The following is a 21746-nucleotide window of genomic DNA, read 5'->3' as shown; positions in this document are numbered from 1 at the left end:
TACACTATGGAGGCGGACTAAAAAAAAATATGTTGAAAAAATGTTCTAAGCTCTCTCCTGTGAAGTAACAGATTTGCAGATAGAGTACTTTACGTAGGGGCCGTCCATATAACGATCTCTTGACGTATCACAGTATTTGTACCTGTGACTGATATACCAGGAACACCTCTACTAGTCACTTGTTGCCTCGATAAGTCAGCGAGGATAAGCCGTAACAGACATAAAATAAAAACAGTTCAAAGTTTGACTCACATTTATCCATAGCGAGGGAGTTTTTCAACTGCAAAACCGCCAGCACTTATTGCAACATTGAATAATGACTCTGCGCTGTTCGCGATAGCCGCTTTCCAACGGAATTATATCATCTGCGCGTCGTTCTGACCTCCGGAGCGATACGGCGCGATAGCGCTGCCGGCGACGCGCGGCGCGGGGTCAGGCTTGGCCGGACTTGGCGATATCGAGAGGATAGCGGAGAGATTCGCGGACCTGTCTCCAGTCACGCTACGTTGTTGACAGTTCGATTGGGGACACGAAAAACCGGCCCTCACGCACTTGACATTAAATCTTTGTCTGCGCTTTTCGGAAGATTCGAGTTTATCTGAGCATTTTGCGCGTTCGAAATGTAGGTGCAATCAGCGTGGGTACCTAAACGATTTTGTAAGTACTTTTTGGTATTTTCTCTCTTCTCCGTCTAATACCTCATTACAGAGGGTTGTGACCCTTGTGGAAGCAACGAATCTTCTCCACATATCTCTTGACTTTGCTGCACGTAGCGCTCCAACCACCTTAACTCCATCGGTCCATCGTATAGGGATCTTCCTCTCCCTTTCTTCTCCTCCAGGTTACTGATCACAACCAGTCGTTCCAGGCTACCCTCGTTGCCACAATCAACGTGTCTAAAGGACTGAACTATCCGTCGTATTCAGACATTGGCTAGAGTCCAACCACTTTTGGCAAATAATAGAAATAAAAATAATTTAGCATAATTTAACTAACGCCATTTTCGTAAAAGAACTACCTCTAGGGCACTTATGTGGTAAAATATTATGTGATTTTGAGCTTCACGTACCAATCCAGGGTGAACCATATGGTGCAAAGGAGACTGCATTGGTTCGATCATAAAGTACACGAAGGTAAATTGATAACTCCTGTGCTTCATAATCCCGAATTTGGATTGGAATATATTGGATGGGATACAGTTAATTTACGTTTAGGATATTGGATATCACCAGTTTATAGGAAAGAAAATAGGGAACGAACGCCCTATAATTAAGTAAATTTAAATCAGAGTTTCAACTCTAGTTTTACTACCGGGTCACTCTTGCAACCTAATTTTTAGTAACTAACGATCAAAACACCTAAAATTTTACCTTAATTTTCTATAAATTGGTTTCAAAAAGATTTTATTGTCTCCATCACTTAAAATTTAAATAAATAATCAATTATCATTTACAGTCTGTAAAGTTATTCCACTTCAGTTTGCTTATGCGTTATTTTAGGAGAGTGATCGTAATACGATCATAATAAAAAAATATAAACGCGGTCTTTTCCTAGTAATTTTTGACATAATTGTGACAGATGACGTATGAGTACAAAATTGTCAACATCAAAAATATAACAAGATTACTTCCCTATTTACGAGATTTTCTGAATGAAAATTAATGTTTCGACATTTGAGAAGTAAAGCTGAAAGATAACTCTTCTCTTTGGACGTAGAAAAATATTAAAAAAGCTGAAAACTTGGTTTGATGCCATTTTTTGTTGACGACCACTAATCGCTTTTTGATTTGGAATTGTTTGCCTTTGAAATGTCAGTGTCTGGTCGCATGGACACAGAACTTGCGGAAAATGAAGTAAATATTGAAAAAACATGTAAAGAAAATTGGAGCAATGTATGCCAGTGTTGTTTATCAAAAGAAAATCTTACAAACGTGTCCAGTGGAATGTCAACTGAAGATACTAATGAAACATGCGGACAAATGCTGTTTGATTGCTTCTCAATCGAGGTTCAAATATTTTACATTGTTTTGTTTATTATATTACAAAAAGATAAATAAAAATCACTTATGAAAAAATAAACCCACACACGCACACCCGCATACACACACTACATATATCATTAATCTCATTACACATCATAAGTTTACAAGATCCATCTATAGTTGGTTTGATATGTTTGTGTGTGTGTATGTATATATATATATATATATATATATATATATATATATATATATATATATATATATATATATATATATATATATATATATATATATATATATATATATATATAAAATATAAATAAATAAAAACCCTTATCCGCACCCAATGGTGCATAGGGCACTACATTATATAAACACAGTGTTATCTTGATCCTTAAGACACGAAGGAAAGGCGATCAGCCCTCCGCTTCAGGTACCACCAGGGTAATATTGAATAAATATGACAGTGAAAAAATCACTTATATTTATTTTACCCCCCTTGGGAATCGAACCCGGGACCTCCAAAACGGCAGCCGAGCGTGCTGACCATTACACTACGGAGGCGGACAAAAAAAATACATATAAACCAATTTAAAACCTTGTTCTTGAATCACTAGAACATCACTAGAGACATCTATTGGTGATTTGTGAATAAGTATTTGGACACACTCAAAATGTTACAGCTAATTAGCATTCGGGTTTTTAAAAAAACTCACAAGATATAAAAAATTCAGTAAAAATACCAGCTTGAATATTTTCATAATTTTGTTAATTATCGATCTAACAATGATTAAAGAAAACACTTAGTTTTTTACCACTTCAGTTTTATTATAGACTACATGTTTCAGAAGTTAAACTTCCATCATTCAGGTCTGTATAATAACTGTTATTATACAGACCTGAATGATGGAAGTTTAACTTCTGAAACATGTAGTCTATAATAAAAATCAAGTGGTAAAAAACGAAGTGTTTTCTTTAATCATTGTAACATGTCTTACCACAAAGTTAATGCCGAAACAATAAATAAAATAATTATCGAACTGTTTCAGTTCTTGAAAATGGACAAATTAGAGCCGTTGATATGTGAAGGATGTGTTGTAAGATTAAAAAATGCATTCCATTTCCATAGAAGAATACTGCAATCTAGAAAAATTCTACTTGAAGCAATTTCAACACCTAAAACTAAACCTGGAAAAAGAAGTAAGTTTGTGATTTTTTTTTACTAACATAAATTGTACACATTTATTCAAATAATAACATATTTTTAAAAAAATTTCAGAGACCCACCAAGCCACCTTGTGTGTCTTGTAGGTGGAGTTCTTTTTTATTTATTGATTTGGCGTTTAATTTGTAGAACTCCATTTTAATTTATGTATTAATTTAAAATCAAACACAGATTTTTTGAGTCTACTAAGTTGTATTTTATTAACAAAAAACACATAAAAAATTATATTGTGACAATTGTTTCGCCTTGTTAGGGCATTATCAAACGAATGTGAAGATCAAATGGACTACGGTCCTTATGTAGCTATACAATTCTAAGTGACAGTTTTAACACGTGCAGCAATAATTTATGGGAGACAACAGTAGCTAATGGGGGATGTGGGTATGTACCCTTATATTTATTTTCTGGGAAAGGAAGAATTTATTGACATAGCCATATTTTAGAGAATTAATATTTTAAAGCTTAATACACTTGTTGGTAATATTATTTTTAAGAATGAGTTCTTTTTTAATATATTTTTTTATTGTTTTTAACCATTTTAACCTAATATACACACAAAAGAGAGAGAAAAATTAAGAATATAAACATTTTACAATTTTCATAAAATTAACTCTTGATCATTTACCCATTCCTTTATTTTGCCTTGTAATGGTCAGCATGCTCGGCTACCGTTCTGGAGGTCCCGGGTTCGATTCCCAAGGGGGGTAAAATAAATATTAGTGATTTTTTCACTGTGATATTTATTCAATATTACCCTGGACTGGTACCTGAAGCGGAGGGCTGATCACCTTTCCTTCATGTGTAAACGATCAAGATAACACTGCGTTTATATGACGCAGTGCCCTATGCACCATTGGGGTGCGGATAAGGGTTTTATTATTTATTTATTATTATTTTGCCTTAGTTCCGTATTTTATTTTGACCTCTAACCTCCGTCGGCAACAAAATAAAAATGTTTGTAAGGATATAGTGCAGTGTTGGACTCCCATATGTATTGTTAATTCTTGGGACTATCAAACCTTCGTTGTGGGTAAATCGTGTATCATGGTTGTGTACTAGAAGATTTCTATATTTTTGTCTAGTAGATATAAAGGATATTATGAAACCTTGCCAAATATATACACCGTGTGGCGTTTGAGCTGCCGCTTACTCAGAAAACACACAGTTTAAATATTCAGGGCTGTCTTGGGACTATCAAACCTTCGTTGTGGGTAAATCGTGTATCATGGCTGTGTACTAAAAGATTTCGATATTTTTATCTAGTTTGTTGTTCAACAATCTGCTTATTTTCATTTGCTTATTTTATTTCTACATTTTGACATCTCAACATAGATGAAGAAGAATATGGGAGTCTAGGTAATTACCGGGCGTACAACTTGTCATAAGTTGGTTTAATTGGCTGGTTTAATACACGTGTTACATTCACCATGATTGACAACCACACTACTCAAATTTTTGTAACTCACACATGTATTTATGATATGAAAATCCCAAAGGATTTTAAACTTGGAAGTATAATATATTGACTTGGTAAAAATGACTAACTGCATTGATGTTTATTTTCTTGCCAAGGAAAAGTGACTTATATGGCCCTCCTTAACATGTTACGTTTTGTTGGTTGGTCACTTTCTCCTGTACGACTAAGATATATATATATATATATATATATATATATATATATATATATATATATATATATATATATATATATATATATATATATATATATATATATATATATATATATATATATATATATATATATATATATATATATATATATATATATATATATATATATATATATATATATATATATATATATATATATATATATATATATATATATATATATATATATATATATATATATATATATATATATATATATATATATATATATATATATATATATATATATATATATATATATATATATATATATATATATATATATATATATATATATATATATATATATATATATATATATATATATATATATATATATATATATATATATATATATATATATATATATATATATATATATATATATATATATATATATATATATATATATATATATATATATATATATATATATATATATATATATATATATATATATATATATATATATAATATATATATATATATATATATATATATATATATATATATATATATATATATATATATATATATATATATATATATATATATATATATATATATATATATATATATATATATATATATATATATATATATATATATATATATATATATATATATATATATATATATATATATATATATATATATATATATATATATATATATATATATATATATATATATATATATATATATATATATATATATATATATATATATATATATATATATATATATATATATATATATATATATATATATATATATATATATATAATATATATATATATATATATATATATATATATATATATATATATATATATATATATATATATATATATATATATATATATATATATATATATATATATATATATATATATATATATATATATATATATATATATATATATATATATATATATATATATATATATATATATATATATATATATATATATATATATATATATATATATATATATATATATATATATATATATATATATATATATATATATATATATATATATATATATATATATATATATATATATATATATATATATATATATATATATATATATATATATATATATATATATATATATATATATATATATATATATATATATATATATATATATATATATATATATATATATATATATATATATATATATATATATATATATATATACAGTGAAATCTCTATCTATCGTTTTTAAAGGGACCTATTAAAATAAACTATGAATGCGGGAAAACAATTAGTGCGGGATTAAGAGGTCAATACGCAAATAGATACGACCGAGTAAAGATACTGTCCTCCCAATCTGCATAACCGTTTGAAGGCTAAAATTCTAAGAAGAATACATGATACCAGATGCAAATGTATTTATTTAAAAAAAAATACAAACCTAAAAATAATTTTAAAAAATACTTTTGTTTTTTAACTGTTTTAGACAGTTTTCTTTCAAAGAGTGTGCACGCTTCTGGAAATGCAGGTACAGGCAGCGGCTCCTTTTCATCGATATCGACCTCTCCTGCTATCGGTTGCACGAGCTTTCCATAGTTTCTATCCCATACGTTGCCGTTGAATGTAAGAAATAATGTAAAAAAAACAGACAAAATGTATCAAATACGCACCTTAATTCGAATGATAAATGTGGTAAATGGTGATAGAGAAACGATCGATGCGGTTTAGTTTAGTATAAAATTAAGTAGGGATAGAAGAAATAAACGACACATCCGGGAAAACGATTATTCGAGGAACGACAGATAGAGGTTTCACTGTATATATATTTATATCTTAATTTTAAATCAAACACTGATTTTTTGAGTCTGTTAGATTTTTTTAGGGCATTATTAACAAGGTGAAACAATTGTCACGATATTGAGTTTTTTGTTAGTAAAATACAACTTAGTAGACTCAAAATATCTGTGTTTGATTTAAAATTAATACACAAATTATAATGAAGTTCTATAAATTAAACTCCAAATCAATTAATATATGTATATTTTTTTGTATGATAATTTTGTCTCATATTTTCTAGGTAAAAAAACGCTTATCGTATCGGATTCTGAATTAAACGCAGCCAGTTCAACGCCATCTATTGACGAACCTCCAAACGCCATCAACAGGCTAAAAAACTCTGCAAAATTCTCTCTCCCGTATACGCTAGATAAATCAAACTTAAAATGCGATAAGTGCGGTATACAATTCGCATTCTTCAAGGAGTTAGTAGCACACATGCCAGAGCACTACCCGCATCACATTTGCGATATCTGCGGAAAGATTTGTGCGTCACTTAAAAGTCTATTTTTCCATCTAAAAACGCATTCGGAGCAGCGGTTTGAATGTACGCAGTGCGACAAAAAATTCAAGACCAAGAGGTACTTGGTTACTCACGAAAATGTCACGCACGGGGGAGGTTGCTTGAGCTTCAAGTGTCCGGAGTGTGACTGTGTTTTCCTGACTTACAACGCACGTTTAAAGCACATGGTCGAAAAACATGGAAAAGAGGATAAAATTTATAAATGCCGTCAGTGCACAAATCGATATAGGTTAGTTGTTAAACTTTTTAAAAACTGAATCGAATTGAAATATTCTTCGAATCCTCATCCCCACCCGATGGTGCATAGGGCACTGCATCATATGAACACAGTTATTCTCATTATTTAAATGTTCTATATTTTTTTTGGCTTGATTAAGTGTTATTTTGTACACATGAAGGAAAGGTGATCAGGCCTTCGCTTTAAGCACCAGTCCAGGGTAATATTGAATAATTATTATAGTGAAAAAATCTCTTATATTTATTTGACCCCCCCTGGGAATTTATATATATATATATATTTTTTTTTTTTTTGTAATAAAATATTTGTATATTTTTTCTTTTAACCTTTATCCGCATCCAATGGTGCATAGGGCACTGCATAATACAAAAGTGTTACCTTGATCATTAACACACGAAGGAAAGGTGATCAGCCCTCCGCTTCAGATACCAGTCCAGGGTAATATTGTAGAAATGTAAGAGTGAAAAAATCACTTTTATTTATTTAACCCCCCTGGGAATTGAACCCGGGACCTCCAGAACGGTAGCCGAGCGTGTTGACCATAATATTTATTTGACCAAATATAATATTTTCTTTTCCTTTTCAGACTTGGCAGCCATTTGAGGGCGCATGTCAGAAACGTGCACTTCCATGAAAAATCTCACACGTGCGACGAATGCGGGCGATCGTTCTTCACTCGCAGATCGCTGACTGATCACCTCGTCCGCCACACTGGAGAGCGAAAATTTCCCTGCGAATTGTGTCACAAATCTTTCGGGCGGAAGAGGTCTTTGAAACTGCATTTGGTGACACATTCACGCACACGACAACACGCGTGCGCGGTTTGCGGTCACGTTTTTTCACAAGCCGCCACGCTGAAGGCGCATATGAAGAAACATGGCGTTGCCGCTGACTCTGGGCAGTAGAATTGCCATTTTTTTGCTCTTTTTGAATGGCTTCATATGTTTTAATTTATTACTTTGATCATCCAAGATATACAAAACTTGTGTCCGACCCATCATGACGTATGGAATCGAAAGTAGAGCAGACACCGCTGCCACAAAAAACACGCTTAGAGTGTCAGAAATGAAGACTCTGAGAAGCATAACAGGCAAGAGTCTTCGAGATAGAATGAGAAATGCCAAGATCAGGGAAATATGCGAGATGGAAGATGTCGTTAGGTGGGGAAGGCAACGAAGAAGACAATGGTATGCGCGTGTGAGGAGAATGGAACCATCCAGGCTCCCCCACATCGCACTGTACGGCCAACCCCAGGCAGACCACCAAAGAGATGGGCCGATAGCTGGGAATCGACGTCGCAGGAGGCTAATCCCTCTTAAAAACAGGCCGTAAGGCCTACAATAAGAAGAAGAAGAAGAAGACTTTGATCTTAACATAGATAAAAAGGCCTGTTGAGGTAGGAATATGAACGTCTGACCATTTTCAGAGATCATTTTATCCCCACGTATGGGATAGAGACAAGAGCAGACATAGTGAGAACCAAATCTCTCCTAAAAACTAAATTTGTATATAATAATTTCGGTCATTAAAAGAATTTAATAAAAATATTGTTTCTTATTTATTTAAATCATTTCTTACTACTACTACTACTGCCATCACGCCGTTTCCCCGCAGGGGTAGGCAGAGAGGATAGAACGCTACACTCTTTTATTTATTTAAATCATTTCTTACTACTACTACTACTGCCATCACGCCGTTTCCCCGCAGGGGTAGGCAGAGAGGATAGAACGCTACACTCTTCTGTCCTGACATCGCCTCCTTCACATCCATACATCTAGTCATACATGCCCTCCGATTACGCAGACTTTTGACACCGCCAGATTTTAGGTTCATTTCTTACCTTTCATAAATTCTTTTTAGATTACTTATACCGACATACCATGTTTTTTTTCCACATTCATGTGAAATAAGGGAAGTTTTGGAAAGAAGGTTATGTGGCACTCTGCCCCCTCTGCCAATTAAAGTGACGGTGAATTTGTTAGTTTTAGTAACTATTAATTTCAGCATTGATAGCTTGAATTTATTTTATTAATTAACCCTCCGTTTCCGGTGTTGTGTACCTTGTACACATTGCTTCTAATAACCATAATATCTCTAAAAATATAATAAATAAAGGGCTTAGTTTTTTTGGTAATATACAACATATTAACGCATTTATTTAAAAAATAATATTAATAATGATCACCGTTTATCCACTAGAATACTGATAAATTTGTCCAAATAAGTATAAACAAAGTACCCCAGTTCTTAAAGTAAGTAAGTACTGTAATTTATTATTTTTTTGTATATGGTATTATTAAAGGAAGAAGATGAAAACACGAATGACAGCAGATTTTCAGTCATCTTGCTTGTAATCATGGCGTCCGAGCGTTATAGTTTTTCTTTAACAACTTTCAGGTAAGAATTTTAAATAAAACAACAAAATAAATACTGAGAAACATATATATTTAACTAATTTATCATACAACCTTGTTTGTACAGCGGGTGCCAATCTATATATGATTATTTCCGCGGTGTGAAAAAGTACTGTTGACTTTTAAATTGGTCAAAAATTGCGAAAATAAGACGCAAATTTGTGCATAAATGATAAATTGGAATGTTATTTAGCTGTATTTAATATTTGTAGTCTATTTTATGCATAATTTGGTTAGGTTTTCTTGTTTTTGTATGTTGACAACCGGATAACCTCAAATTTTGACTTGCGATAGAAATTCGTGGATTGACATAATCTTTTAATGAAAATATAGTGATGCAGCTGTTGATAGTTTGTACTTGAATTATTTAAATCTAAATCTAAAGGTTTCTTTTCAACTGTTTCTATTCAATTTCTAAATTCAAATATATGCTTTGTCATTCTGTTATTTTTTAAATTTCACCAAAATCAAAATTATTTAAAAGACCATTGCCAACCTTCAGCGCGGAGTTCTTGGGCCGTTGTATGAGGGGAGAGAAATAGCGAGTAATAGGTATTATATTACAAGGCGGCGTGGAAGGTAAACGCAGCGTAGGAAGAAGGCGTATATCCTGGCTCCGCTGCAGCACTGGGGCGCTGCTCAGAGCGGCTGCAGACTGACACGATGATTGCCAACCTTCAGCGTGGAGTACTCGGGCCGTTGTATGAGGGGAGAGAAATAGCGAGTAATAGGTATTATATTACAAGGCGGCGTGGAAGGTAAACGCAGCGTAGGAAGAAGGCGTATATCCTGGCTCCGCTGCAGCACTGGGGCGCTGCTCAGAGCGGCTGCAGACTGACACGATGATTGCCAACCTTCAGCGTGGAGTACTCGGGCCGTTGTATGAGGGGAGAGAAATAGCGAGTAATAGGTATTATATTACAAGGCGGCGTGGAAGGTAAACGCAGCGTAGGAAGAAGGCGTATATCCTGGCTCGGCAACTCCGCGTATATCCTGGCTCCGCTGCAGCACTGGAGCACTGACTGCTACAACAATTGCCAACCTTTAGTGTGGTCTCTCTTGTGTTGATCTAGTTCAGTGGGACCTCTAGTCGATCCTTCATCATGAACAGAGGGCACTTTCCGCTAACATTGTATAACTCTTTGCTCTGTTTGTTTCAGCCCTTCTGGTAAATTGGTCCAGATTGAGTATGCCCTGGCAGCGGTGGCCGCGGGGGCTCCCTCCGTAGGAATCAAAGGTATGCCAACTTACAGTTTGCGGGAGAAGGCGTTTGTCTGATGAGTATTCCAGTGTATGAATCAATTTCTTGGAGGAATTCTTATTTATATATTGTATTCATTCAGACCCTTATCCGCACCCCAATGGTGCATAGGGCACTGCATTATATAAATGCAGTGTTATCTTGATCTTTAACACATGAAGGAAAGGTGATCAGCCCTCCGCTTAAGGTACCAGTCCAGGGTAATATTGAATAAATATTAGAGTGAAAAAATCACTTATATTTATTTAACCCCCCCGGGGAATCGAACCCGGGACCTCCAGAACGAAATATTGTATAGAGGTGTTATATCATATATTCCATGCGTGGTGTGATGGACCAATACCCAGTTCTCTTAGACTCATCAGAAAATTCCTCATAGATGAAAAACGTACAATAAAATTGGCCCCGTGACTTTAATCCATTTCTCTACATTTCGGGCGAGAAAGTTATTTGTACCCGTTGGGTGGATTGATGCCTAAGGACGGGAAGGGTATTCTTACCTTCTGCGCCGGCCTCATTTCAAAGGCAGAAAAGAAGGAATTATCCAATGTTTTCATATGAATATTATGTACCAATCTCTTTGTTAAGGTCTAAACCATATGTGCACAATTATCAAATCGCAATGTGAGTCTCCTTTTTGTATTTATCTTTCAGTCTTTGGTGTATATCGGTATTTCAACAAAAGGACTCGTGGTTCAATACCTGACATTTGTTGATAGGCAATTCGTTTGAAGATTAACCGGATCCACGCGGCTCGTATAACCGTATGTGTTTTAACAAAACATGCCCCATATGCGGCTGACATAAGCGTTTGTGTTTTTACATTGCTCCAAGTTTCGAACCTCAGTTCAACTTGGAGGGATTTTTTCATGGTGCGGAACTTTGGATAAAATAATACGTCAATCCTTGGCCTTATGACATCTGTTGAAATATCTGACTAAAAATTTGTAACATCACAAGGATAAATAAATCAACAGATCCCTGATTTTTCTTGCGGTCGGTAATTAGTCCGCGCCATAATCATGCCCTATATCTGTCTCACTCTCGACGCTACGCATCGCCAGTGGGTAAGAGTGACACACGATGCGTGCTTTGATTTATTTATTTTACGATCTAATTTGTTTATATTGCGATATATTCCAAGAATAATGTGACACACGTGTATTATAGAGTACCAAAAAGGCACAATGAATTCCATTGAACGTTTTTGTTTAGGAAAATAAATCATTTCTTAACTAAATACATGATAAAAGTAGTTAAAAAACGGCAAAATACCGCCGCGCACAGGTCTCTTAGGAACAAAGTTAACGCGGTTAAAAGGTTAACGAAATATGTAATTTAGAAAACATATTCTGTTACTCCCCCAGACGCTCATTCAGATGAATGTGTGGAAAAATCATTGTATGACAGAATTAAAAACGAAGATATAAGAAAGGAATGTAAAGCTTGAAGATGTCAAGTATTTTAAATACTAGATCATGGCTTTTGGTTTTCCTTGGCCTTCCTCTGCTTGTATTATTCTTATAACTCGATAAATGTCTTCAGAAAAGAAGCTGTTTGCTTTGAGACTGCTGAATATTTCAATTACGTATATTATATAAGACATGCGTGAAACAGGGCTGTGTAATGTCACCGCGGCTGTTTAACCCATCCGCATATCAGTTTTTTTTCAAAACATGCATATAAAGACACTAATTGAATGTATCCCCGCAAGTAAGAAAGTTGCCCCGCCCAGAGGGGAGGTGATATGGGTTGTCAAACAAGGGGGCGCTCATATTTTGCACCTGATAAAACGAGAACAAACATAGAAATAATCTTTAAATGCAGAAAAAGGTACCGCGCACTAAACATCAAATGTTCACTGATATGCGGATGGGTTAAACAGCCGCGGTGACATTACACAGCCCTGTTTTACATATGTCTTATTATATACATAATTGAAATATCAACAGTCCGACCAATCAAACCGGGCGCGTGTTTGCGGCTTCTTTAACTATCTCATAAAAACTATTACTGTTTTACCAATAAATATGGTACATATAACTATTATGCACGTATTTTATCGTGTGTCTAGATCAGAAATGTGATAAATTAACATGAAAACTTGAAAAAATAACTCAATAAAACATTACTCCTGGGATGTAAAGTTTTGATTTTTCACTGATTTTAGTTGGTATTTCAATCAAAAGGATAATTCTATCCTTACAGGGACATCTTTGGTCTAGTGTCGTCAATAAATTTGTATTAAAATTATAAGAAATAATGCATTACAAAAAGCTTTCTTTACTGATTTGTTCAGTTCTTTGGACACGTTGCGCGTGGCAACGAGGATAGCCTGGAACGACTAGTTGTGATCGGTAGCCTGGAGGGAAAGAGAGGGAGAGGAAGATCCCCCACACGATGGACCGATCAAATTAAGGCAGCAGCAGGCACCTCAGTGGTTGGAGCGCTACGTGCAGCGCAGTCAAGGGATAACTGGAGAAGAGTCATTGCTTCTGCAAGGGTCACAACCCTCAGCAATGAGGATTAAGACGGAGAAGAAGACTGATTTGTAGATCACCCAAAAGTATCTTTATACATAATATGAACTACCACGGATGGGGGCGTGGCTTAAACGGCGGCTGATTTGCAGATGTAAAAACATACCTACCGCCAATGTTTGGCGGCCGGCAGTCGGATGGGTTAAAAATGTGATGTGGTTTTTGTTTGCAGCGAGCAACGGGGTGGTGATCGCGACGGAGAACAAGCACAAGTCGCTGCTGTACTGCCCGCAGTCGGTGAACAAGATCGAGAGCATCACCGAGTGCGCGGGCGCCGTGTACTCGGGCATGGGCCCCGACTACCGGCTGCTGGTGAAGCGCGCGCGCAAGATGGCCCAGCAGTACAAGCTCATGTACGGCCACACCATCCCCACGGCGCAGCTCGTGCAGCGCGTCGCCGCCGTCATGCAGGAGTACACGCAGACCGGGTGAGTGCGCTCCCGCTGATCCCGCTGATCCCGCCGAGCCCCCTGTCCTTCTGCGGGTTCCATGTGTCTTCTCCTTCTTCTAACCCTTAATCACACCCAATGGTGCATAGGGCACTGCATCATGTAAACGCATTGTTATCTTGATCGATAATACATGAAGGAAAGGTGATCAGCCCTCCGCTTCAGGTACCAGTCCAGGGTAATATTGAATAAATATTAGAGTGGAAAAAAACACTTGTATTTATTTGACCCCCCCTGGGAATCGAACCCGGGACCTCCTGTACGGTAGCTGAGCATGCTAACCATTACACTACGGAGGCGAACACGTTCCATTTGTACCCGCCCATTATTCCCACTCAAGCGGTTAGCTTCAAGACCGGCAGACATTATAATTAAGTTGTCATAAAATGTGTCGGGTTTTGGTCCCGTGGTTAGTGTCGCGGACTCTTAAGTTAGAGTCTCTCGATTTGAACCCACTCTACCACAATTTGATACCTATTTCTAATAATGAAATTGAAATAGTATGAAAATGAAATATTTGTGCAAATAATAAAAACGCAAATATTTCTTTTAAAAAAAATTTTAACTCACTTATTAATCATCACGGCGCTTCCTCGCAGGGGTAGGCAGAGAGAATAGAACGCCACACCACGATTGTTTCGACTCCCAACCTGACCACTTTCAAGTATTTGGCATACCTGATTGTGCCAAGTTTTTCTCGGTCTTCCTCTGCTCCTCTTTCCAAAATATTTTTTTTAATAAAAAAAGTTACATTTTAATTATTGTGATTATTTAATCATTTTTCTGTCTTTAGCGGCGTGCGCCCATTTGGCGTGTCCCTCCTGATATGCGGCTGGGACAGCGGGCGCCCGTACCTCTTCCAGTGCGATCCCTCCGGAGCGTACTACGCCTGGAAGGCGACAGCCATGGGGAAGAATTACGTCAACGGGAAGACCTTCCTGGAAAAGAGGTACCGCCGACTTTTTACACCATTTCATTTCACTATTTTTTGACATCTCACCATAGATGATAAGAATACGGTAGGTATAGGACATACACTTCTTCTTCTTCTAACCGTCATCCGCGCCTGATCGGTGCATTGGGCACTGCATCATATAAACGCAGTGTTATCTTGATTGTTACTTGCATGAAGGCAAGGTGATCACTCCTGCGCTTCAGGGATCAGTCTGGGGTAATATTAAATAAATACTAGAGTGTTTAATCTAGTGTTTATTTATATACTAATATTTCCCCCCCTCCTGGGAAACAAACCCGGGACCGTACGTAACTAAACTGAACTTTAGTAAATTCTGTTTCTTAAAATCTATTGTGACATATTGCTCACTCCTTTCAGGAACGTCATAAATAAAAAATTGTCAATTTTTAGTTGTGCATGTTTTCGGAATGCCCAGAAAATGTACTATATCCCAGCAAAAGAGGCTTATTTTTAACTTAATATTTACCCGCTACAGGGCAGAAAGTGTTTTTTTTGTATTTTGAAGAAAAGGTATTGTTTAATTATTTTTTTACATATATTAAATATTTTTCAAATGGAGAAAAAACCTTCAGGTTTTACCTAAAAAGATCTGTTGCACAGTAAAAAGTTCAATAAGTGACTTGATATTTATTTTCAATACATTGTATTATATTTTTAAACTTAAAAAACGTTCTCCTGAAAAATCAAGTTTTTTGATTTATGACGTTCTTGAAAGGAGTGAGCGATATGTTTCGATGCATTCTGAATCATTTTCAGTGTGTCGATGTTTGAAAATGATGCGGAATGCATGGAAACACGTGTCACAGTAAAAATAGTGGTATTTGCCATGTAAAAGTTGAATTAAAAATGGATAGATTTTACCGCAAAGTGACTGCCGAAACCATTAATGGAAACTTTCACAAATCTCGGTGTCGTTTTGCAGGTATAGTGAAGATCTGGAGCTGGATGACGCTGTCCACACGGCCATCTTGACCCTCAAGGAAGGTTTCGAGGGACAGATGACGTCCGACAATATCCAGGTAAGGCGAAACCTGTCACGGATTCCTTGCTACAGAACCACATCCGCCTAATAAACTTATTAGGAGGGACCCTTATAGGGTATCGAACGCTTCTATATGGAAGGTTTTTAGCTCCTATCTGATGATAAATTGAAGGGGGTATCAAAAGCTTCTATATGGAAGGATTTTAACTCCTATCTGAGGGATAAATTGAAGGGGGGACCCTTATAGGGTATCGAAAGCTTCTATATGGAAGGTCTATAGCTCCTATCTGAGGGATAAATTGAAGGCGGGACCCTTATAGGGTATTGAAAGCTTCTGTATGGAAGGTGTATAGCTCCTATGTGAAATATAAATTAAAGGGGGACCCTTATAGGGTATCGAGAGCTTCTACGTGGAAGGTTTAATTAATGGCACCTATGTGGGGGATAATACATAGTTTACAAACAATATTTTTTGCCAATGGCGTTGTACATCTGTCTAATTCACAAACGTCAAATATGATTGACGTACGAGGCCGTTTGCAAAAATTATGACACCTTCCGATAGGGTGATCAATACTAGAACTGAGTGTAAAATATCGATTTTCACCCTGTAACACCTAGAACTGATACCGCCACCTGTATAATTCCTAGAACTGAGTGTAAAATATCGATTTTCACCCTGTAACACCTAGAACTGATACCGCCACCTGTGTAATTCCTAGAACTGAGTGTAAAATATCGATTTTCACCCTGTAACACCTAGAACTAATACCGCCACCTGTGTAATTCCTAGAACTGAGTGTAAAATATCGATTTTCACCCTGTAACCTAGAACTGATACCGCCACCTGTGTAATTCCTAGAACTGAATGTAAAATATCGATTTTCACCCTATAACACCTAGAACTGATACCGCCACCTGTATAATTCCTAGAACTGAGTGTAAAATATCGATTTTCACCCTGTTTAATTACCTAGAACTGATACCGCCACCTGTATAATTCCTAGAACTGAGTGTAAAATATCGATTTTCAGATTGGTATTTGCGACGCGACTGGATTCCGACGCCTGGAGCCAGCCCACATCAAGGACTATCTGGCCAACATTATTTAAATTATCCCTTTTTATTGTAAGCCTCCTATTACTTCACATTTTCGTCTGTACAAAACTTTATAGATTCCTTCCGGTTAAAAATTCATCTGGATATGTAAAAATAGTAATATAAAATTTTATATTTTCATGTGTTCAAAGCTAGTTTTTTTATTTAGAAAAACTACACATGAAGTTAGCTTTTTTTGTTTAGAAAAACTATCTTTAAAGTTAGCTTTTTGTTTAGAAAAACTATCTTTAAAGTTAGCTTTTTGTTTAGAAAAACTACCTTCAAAGATATCTTTTTGTTTAGAAAAACTACCTTCTAAGTTAGCTTTTTGTTTAGAAAAATTACCTTCAAAGTTAGCTTTTTGTTTAGAAAAATTACCTTCAAAGTTAGCTTTTTGTTTAGAAAAACTACCTTCAAAGTTAGCTTTTTGTTTAGAAAAACTACTGTTAAGTATTCGATTTTTTCAGTACAAGAGCTACTTTATAAAGGCTCGCTTTTTCAGATAGAAAAAGTACCTTCAAAACTAGTTTTTTTTCAATAGAAAACTGCTCTCATGGTTAGCTATTTAAAAAAAAAAAAAAACATATGATAACTACTTTGAATACTTCATAATACAGCACCGGTTATTTTGAATTTCGGCGCATGTATTGGAAAATGAAAAAAAAGGCAAAGAGAGTATTGGAATATCCTGAATTAAGACGAAACTTGAATTTTTGTATAGATGAAAAAAATCCACAAAATAAATTGTATACATTTTTTTGCCAAATAGAAAATTGCGAATTAATTCATTGTTGATAATGAAAGCAATCAAAAAAGTACTGAGAATTGAACAATAAATGTAATAATAAAACCCTTACCGCACCCCAATGGTGCATAGGGCACTGTTTCATATAAACGCAGTGTTATCTCGATCGTTTACACACGAAGGAAAGGTGATCAGCCCTCCGCTTCGGGTACCAGTCCAGGGTAATATTGAATAAATATATTTATATATTTTTTTTAAACCCTTATCCGCACCCAATGGTGCATAGGGCACTGCTTCATATAAACGCAGTGTTATCTCGATCGTTTACACACGAAGGAAAGGTGATCAGCCCTCCGCTCAAGGTACCAGTCCAGTGTAATATTGAATAAATATTAGAGTGAAAAAATCACTTATGTTTATTAGACCCCCCTGGGAATGGAACCCGGGACCTCCAGAACGGTAGCCGAGCGTGCTGACCATTACACTACGGAGGCGGAATAAATGTAAACTTATTCTAATAATTATTATTTCATAGTTTATTTTGAGAAGGATTAATATATTGGAAAAACTAAAATGTATGCAATTTCTTACTGTGGAAAACTTTGTTGTAATTTTTTTGTATTGGAATTAAATATTTTATATTTAAAAAAATCTTTTAATTTTTTGTGAAAATTTTATGTATTATTTTTGTATAATGTTTGCCTCTGAATGTATTTGTTGGCGTGTTTGTCTACCGTACTGGAGGTCCTAGGTTCGATTCCCAGGGGGGACAAAATAATAAAACTACATTTTTGACATCTTCACATAGATGAAGAAGAATTTGGAAGTCTGGACGGTTACAGGGCTTATGACCTATCGTACGGTGGCTAAGTGATCACTTGACACATATCGCTCACTCCTTTCAAGAACGTCATAAATCAAAAAACTTGATTTTTCAGGAGAACGTTTTTAGAGTTTAAAAATATAATACAATGTATTAAAAATAAATATCAAGCCACTTATTGAACTTTTTACTATGCCACAGATCTTCTTGGGTAAAACCTGAAGGTTTTTTCTCCATTTGAAAAATATTTAGTTTATTCAAAAAAATAATAAAACAATACCTTTTCTTCAAAATGCAAAAACAACATTTTCTGCCCTGTAGCGGGTAAATATTAACTTAAAAATATGCCTCTTTTGCTGGGATATAGTACATTTTCTGGGCATTCCGAAAACACGCACAACTGAAAATTGATGAATTTTGATTTATGACGTTCTTGAAAGGAGTGAGCGACATGTAATATTCACCAATTGCCCAGACTTCCATATTCTTGTTCCCCCATGTTTAATAAAACCCTTATCCGCACCCCAATGGTGCATAGGGCACTGTGTCATATAAACGCAGTGTTATCTTGATCGTTTATACATGAAGGAAAGGCGATCAGCCCTCCGCTTCAGGTACCAGTCCAGGGTAATTTTGAATAAATATTACAGTGAAAAAATCACATACATTTATTTCCCCCATGTTTAGATGTCAAAAATTAAAAAAAAAAAACAAATCGTAATTTAAGATGATCCAGATTGATCAGATGAACAAGTATTTGGACAGTCTCCTCGTCCTCAGGCTGTAGGTCCTTCTGTCATATACAGCGTCACCTAGGCCATGCCTTGGGATCATGTTATCTCTCTGCAGCATCCATGAATTCTCTGGTCTTCCTCTAGATGCCTTTCTATGGCGACTGCCTGGTTCACAATATGATCAGGGTCTCTGCGCCCTATGTGCCCATACCACCTCCAATTGCCTTTCCCCTACCTTACTATTGATGCCTGTTACAGCCAGGCTCCCACGAATGCGTCTACTCTTCATCTTGTCTCTAGGGCACACTCCAGTAAGTAAATAAAACACACATTATTTTTTGACATCTCATCAAAGATGAAGAAGAATATGGAAACGTTTACGGGGCTGACGACCGTCACAGGCTGGTTTTTAAGTGATCACTTTACACACGTGTAACATTCACCCATTATGTCCATTATTGACAACCACACTACTCGAATTCTTGAAAGTTCTATTATATATATATATATATATATATATATATATATAACTTCAAGAACTTCATACTTCCAGGATTTGAAGCAGCTCATGGACGTCTCCTCCTATTCGCAGCTCAAGAGGATGGCGACTGACAGAGACAAGTGGCTGACACAACAAGGCGCTGCCTTTAGAAGATGATGATGATATATATATGAACCAATTTCGAAACATTCTTGAATCACTAGAACTTCACTAGAGACATCTATTGGTGAGATGAAAAGAAGCTGCTTATTGAGCAGAAACTCTTTTATTAGTATGTATGTAAACTGATCACTTAAACCAGCCTGTGACGGTCGTCAGCCCCGTAAACGCTTCCATATTCTTCTTCATCTGTGATGAGATGTCAAAAAATAATATGAAAATAACTCCTGTAATTGGAGATGATCCAGATTTTGTGAACAAGTATTTTATTTTATTTGGGATTTTTACAGCCAAAACAATATATTATACAACATTAATGAACCAAACTATGGCCAATTAAAAAAATCCTTCGATAATGCTATTCTCATGTTGGTTGGGGTGAGTGTGTGTGTGTGTGTGTGTGTGTGTGTGTGTAGTACCTATTCCATGTCAACATGAATCATCCAACAAACAGGGATAATAAACAGTTGGCTTGTTGAACAAACGGCAACAATCAATCATTCCTGGTTATGTCATTTTTTATGGAATTAGTGCTTTTCCCAAATATATCTACGTCATCAAACATTTTATTATAAGTATCCATAATGCGGTTAATGGTAGTATTTCTGGCAAAATCAGTGTTACATTTAGGTACTTGAAAAAGTTGATTATAACGCGTTTGCCTCTGCGGTACCCTAAAATGAATGCGGGTAACCAGTTCTGGTGAATCTATTTTATCAGAAAGGATATTAGCTAGTAAAACCATATCAGCTATCGTACGTCTATCAGCGAGAGTTTGGATTTTATGGAATGAGTACGCTTCATTTGGACACACTTAAAATGTTGTAAATTAAACACAATTTCAAAAATTAAAACATATTTTTTTAATATATATAAAATATTTACATTTTTTTGGAAATAATACATCCCGATGCTGAACACCGTGGGACAAAATCTCGCCACATTTTTTTTATAACATATCCATAAGACATACATACATTTTTTAAATATTACTTTATATAAAACATATTCAGGAAGAAAAAAAATGCTGATTTGTCTAGTTTTTTTTTTTATAAAAAAAACCCATATCGCTCACTCCTTTCAAGAACGTCATAAATCAAAAATTGACAATTTTCGATTTATGACGCATTATCAGCATTATCGATAAAATTAAGAAAGGTGTGTTGAGATGGTTTGGACATGTGGAACGAATGAGTGAGGAAAGAACGGTAAAACAAATTTATGAGGCGAATGTTAGTGGGAAAAGAAGCAGAGGAAGACCGAGAAAAACATGGCACGATCAGGTATGCCAAATACTTGAAAGTGGTCAGGTTAGGAGTCGTAACAATCGGCGGGTATGTATGAGGAGATGCATGAACGTGGAAGAGGCGAAGAATGTTTGCAAGGACAGAGTGGTGTGGCGCTCTATTCTCTCTGCCTACCCCTGCGGGTGAAGCGGCGTGATGGTTAGTTAGTTTTTTTTTTTAGTCAATTTTCAGTTGTGCTTGTTTTCAGAATGCCCAGAAAATGCACTATATCCCAGCAAAAGAGGCATATTTTTAACTTAATATTTACCCGCTACAGGGCAGAAAGTGTTGTTTTTGCATTTTGAAGAAAAGG

General features: G+C 35.1%; 3 protein-coding genes across 5 annotated transcripts in view; 2 read left to right on the top strand and 1 right to left on the bottom strand.

The window, feature by feature from the left end:
* fbl (pantothenate kinase 3 fbl) overlaps positions 1 to 560 on the bottom strand; it is a 30467-nt gene extending 29907 nt beyond the window's left edge. The window contains exon 1 of the mRNA XM_088269244.1: positions 253 to 560. The gene's annotated coding sequence lies outside the window, so the exon portion shown is untranslated. The remainder of the gene's footprint in view (positions 1 to 252) is intronic.
* Positions 561 to 1573: 1013 nt separating this feature from the next.
* Positions 1574 to 9009, top strand: LOC148303880 (uncharacterized). Of its 2 annotated transcripts, none has more exons than XM_088269223.1 (4): positions 1574 to 2006; positions 3032 to 3182; positions 6945 to 7455; positions 8051 to 9009. In XM_088269223.1, the coding sequence occupies exons 1-4, from the start codon at positions 1809 to 1811 to the stop codon at positions 8367 to 8369; spliced, it is 1179 nt and encodes a 392-aa protein (XP_088125349.1). In that variant the 5' UTR covers positions 1574 to 1808; the 3' UTR covers positions 8370 to 9009. The 2 variants fall into 2 exon arrangements, with proteins under 2 accessions (XP_088125349.1, XP_088125348.1); XM_088269222.1 differs by having other exon boundaries at positions 1753 to 2006; positions 3112 to 3182; positions 8051 to 8492.
* A 792-nt stretch (positions 9010 to 9801) lies between these two features.
* Positions 9802 to 18169, top strand: Prosalpha2 (proteasome alpha2 subunit). 2 transcript variants are annotated; one of them, XM_088269225.1, is made up of 6 exons: positions 9802 to 9861; positions 11039 to 11115; positions 13852 to 14107; positions 14922 to 15077; positions 16027 to 16123; positions 17121 to 18169. In XM_088269225.1, the coding sequence occupies exons 1-6, from the start codon at positions 9821 to 9823 to the stop codon at positions 17196 to 17198; spliced, it is 705 nt and encodes a 234-aa protein (XP_088125351.1). In that variant the 5' UTR covers positions 9802 to 9820; the 3' UTR covers positions 17199 to 18169. The 2 variants fall into 2 exon arrangements, with proteins under 2 accessions (XP_088125351.1, XP_088125350.1); XM_088269224.1 differs by lacking the exon at positions 9802 to 9861 and adding an exon at positions 10706 to 10788 and having other exon boundaries at positions 17121 to 17957.
* Positions 18170 to 21746: the final 3577 nt, after the last annotated feature.

This window comes from Brachycentrus maculatus, unplaced genomic scaffold (genome assembly GCF_059751285.1).
Source record: "Brachycentrus maculatus isolate JH-2025_06_01 unplaced genomic scaffold, ASM5975128v1 h1tg000342l, whole genome shotgun sequence".
Taxonomy (NCBI): Eukaryota; Metazoa; Arthropoda; class Insecta; order Trichoptera; family Brachycentridae; genus Brachycentrus; species Brachycentrus maculatus.
The sequence above is the reverse complement of the archived record's forward strand: the minus strand, read 5'-3'. Positions and strand labels throughout refer to the sequence as shown.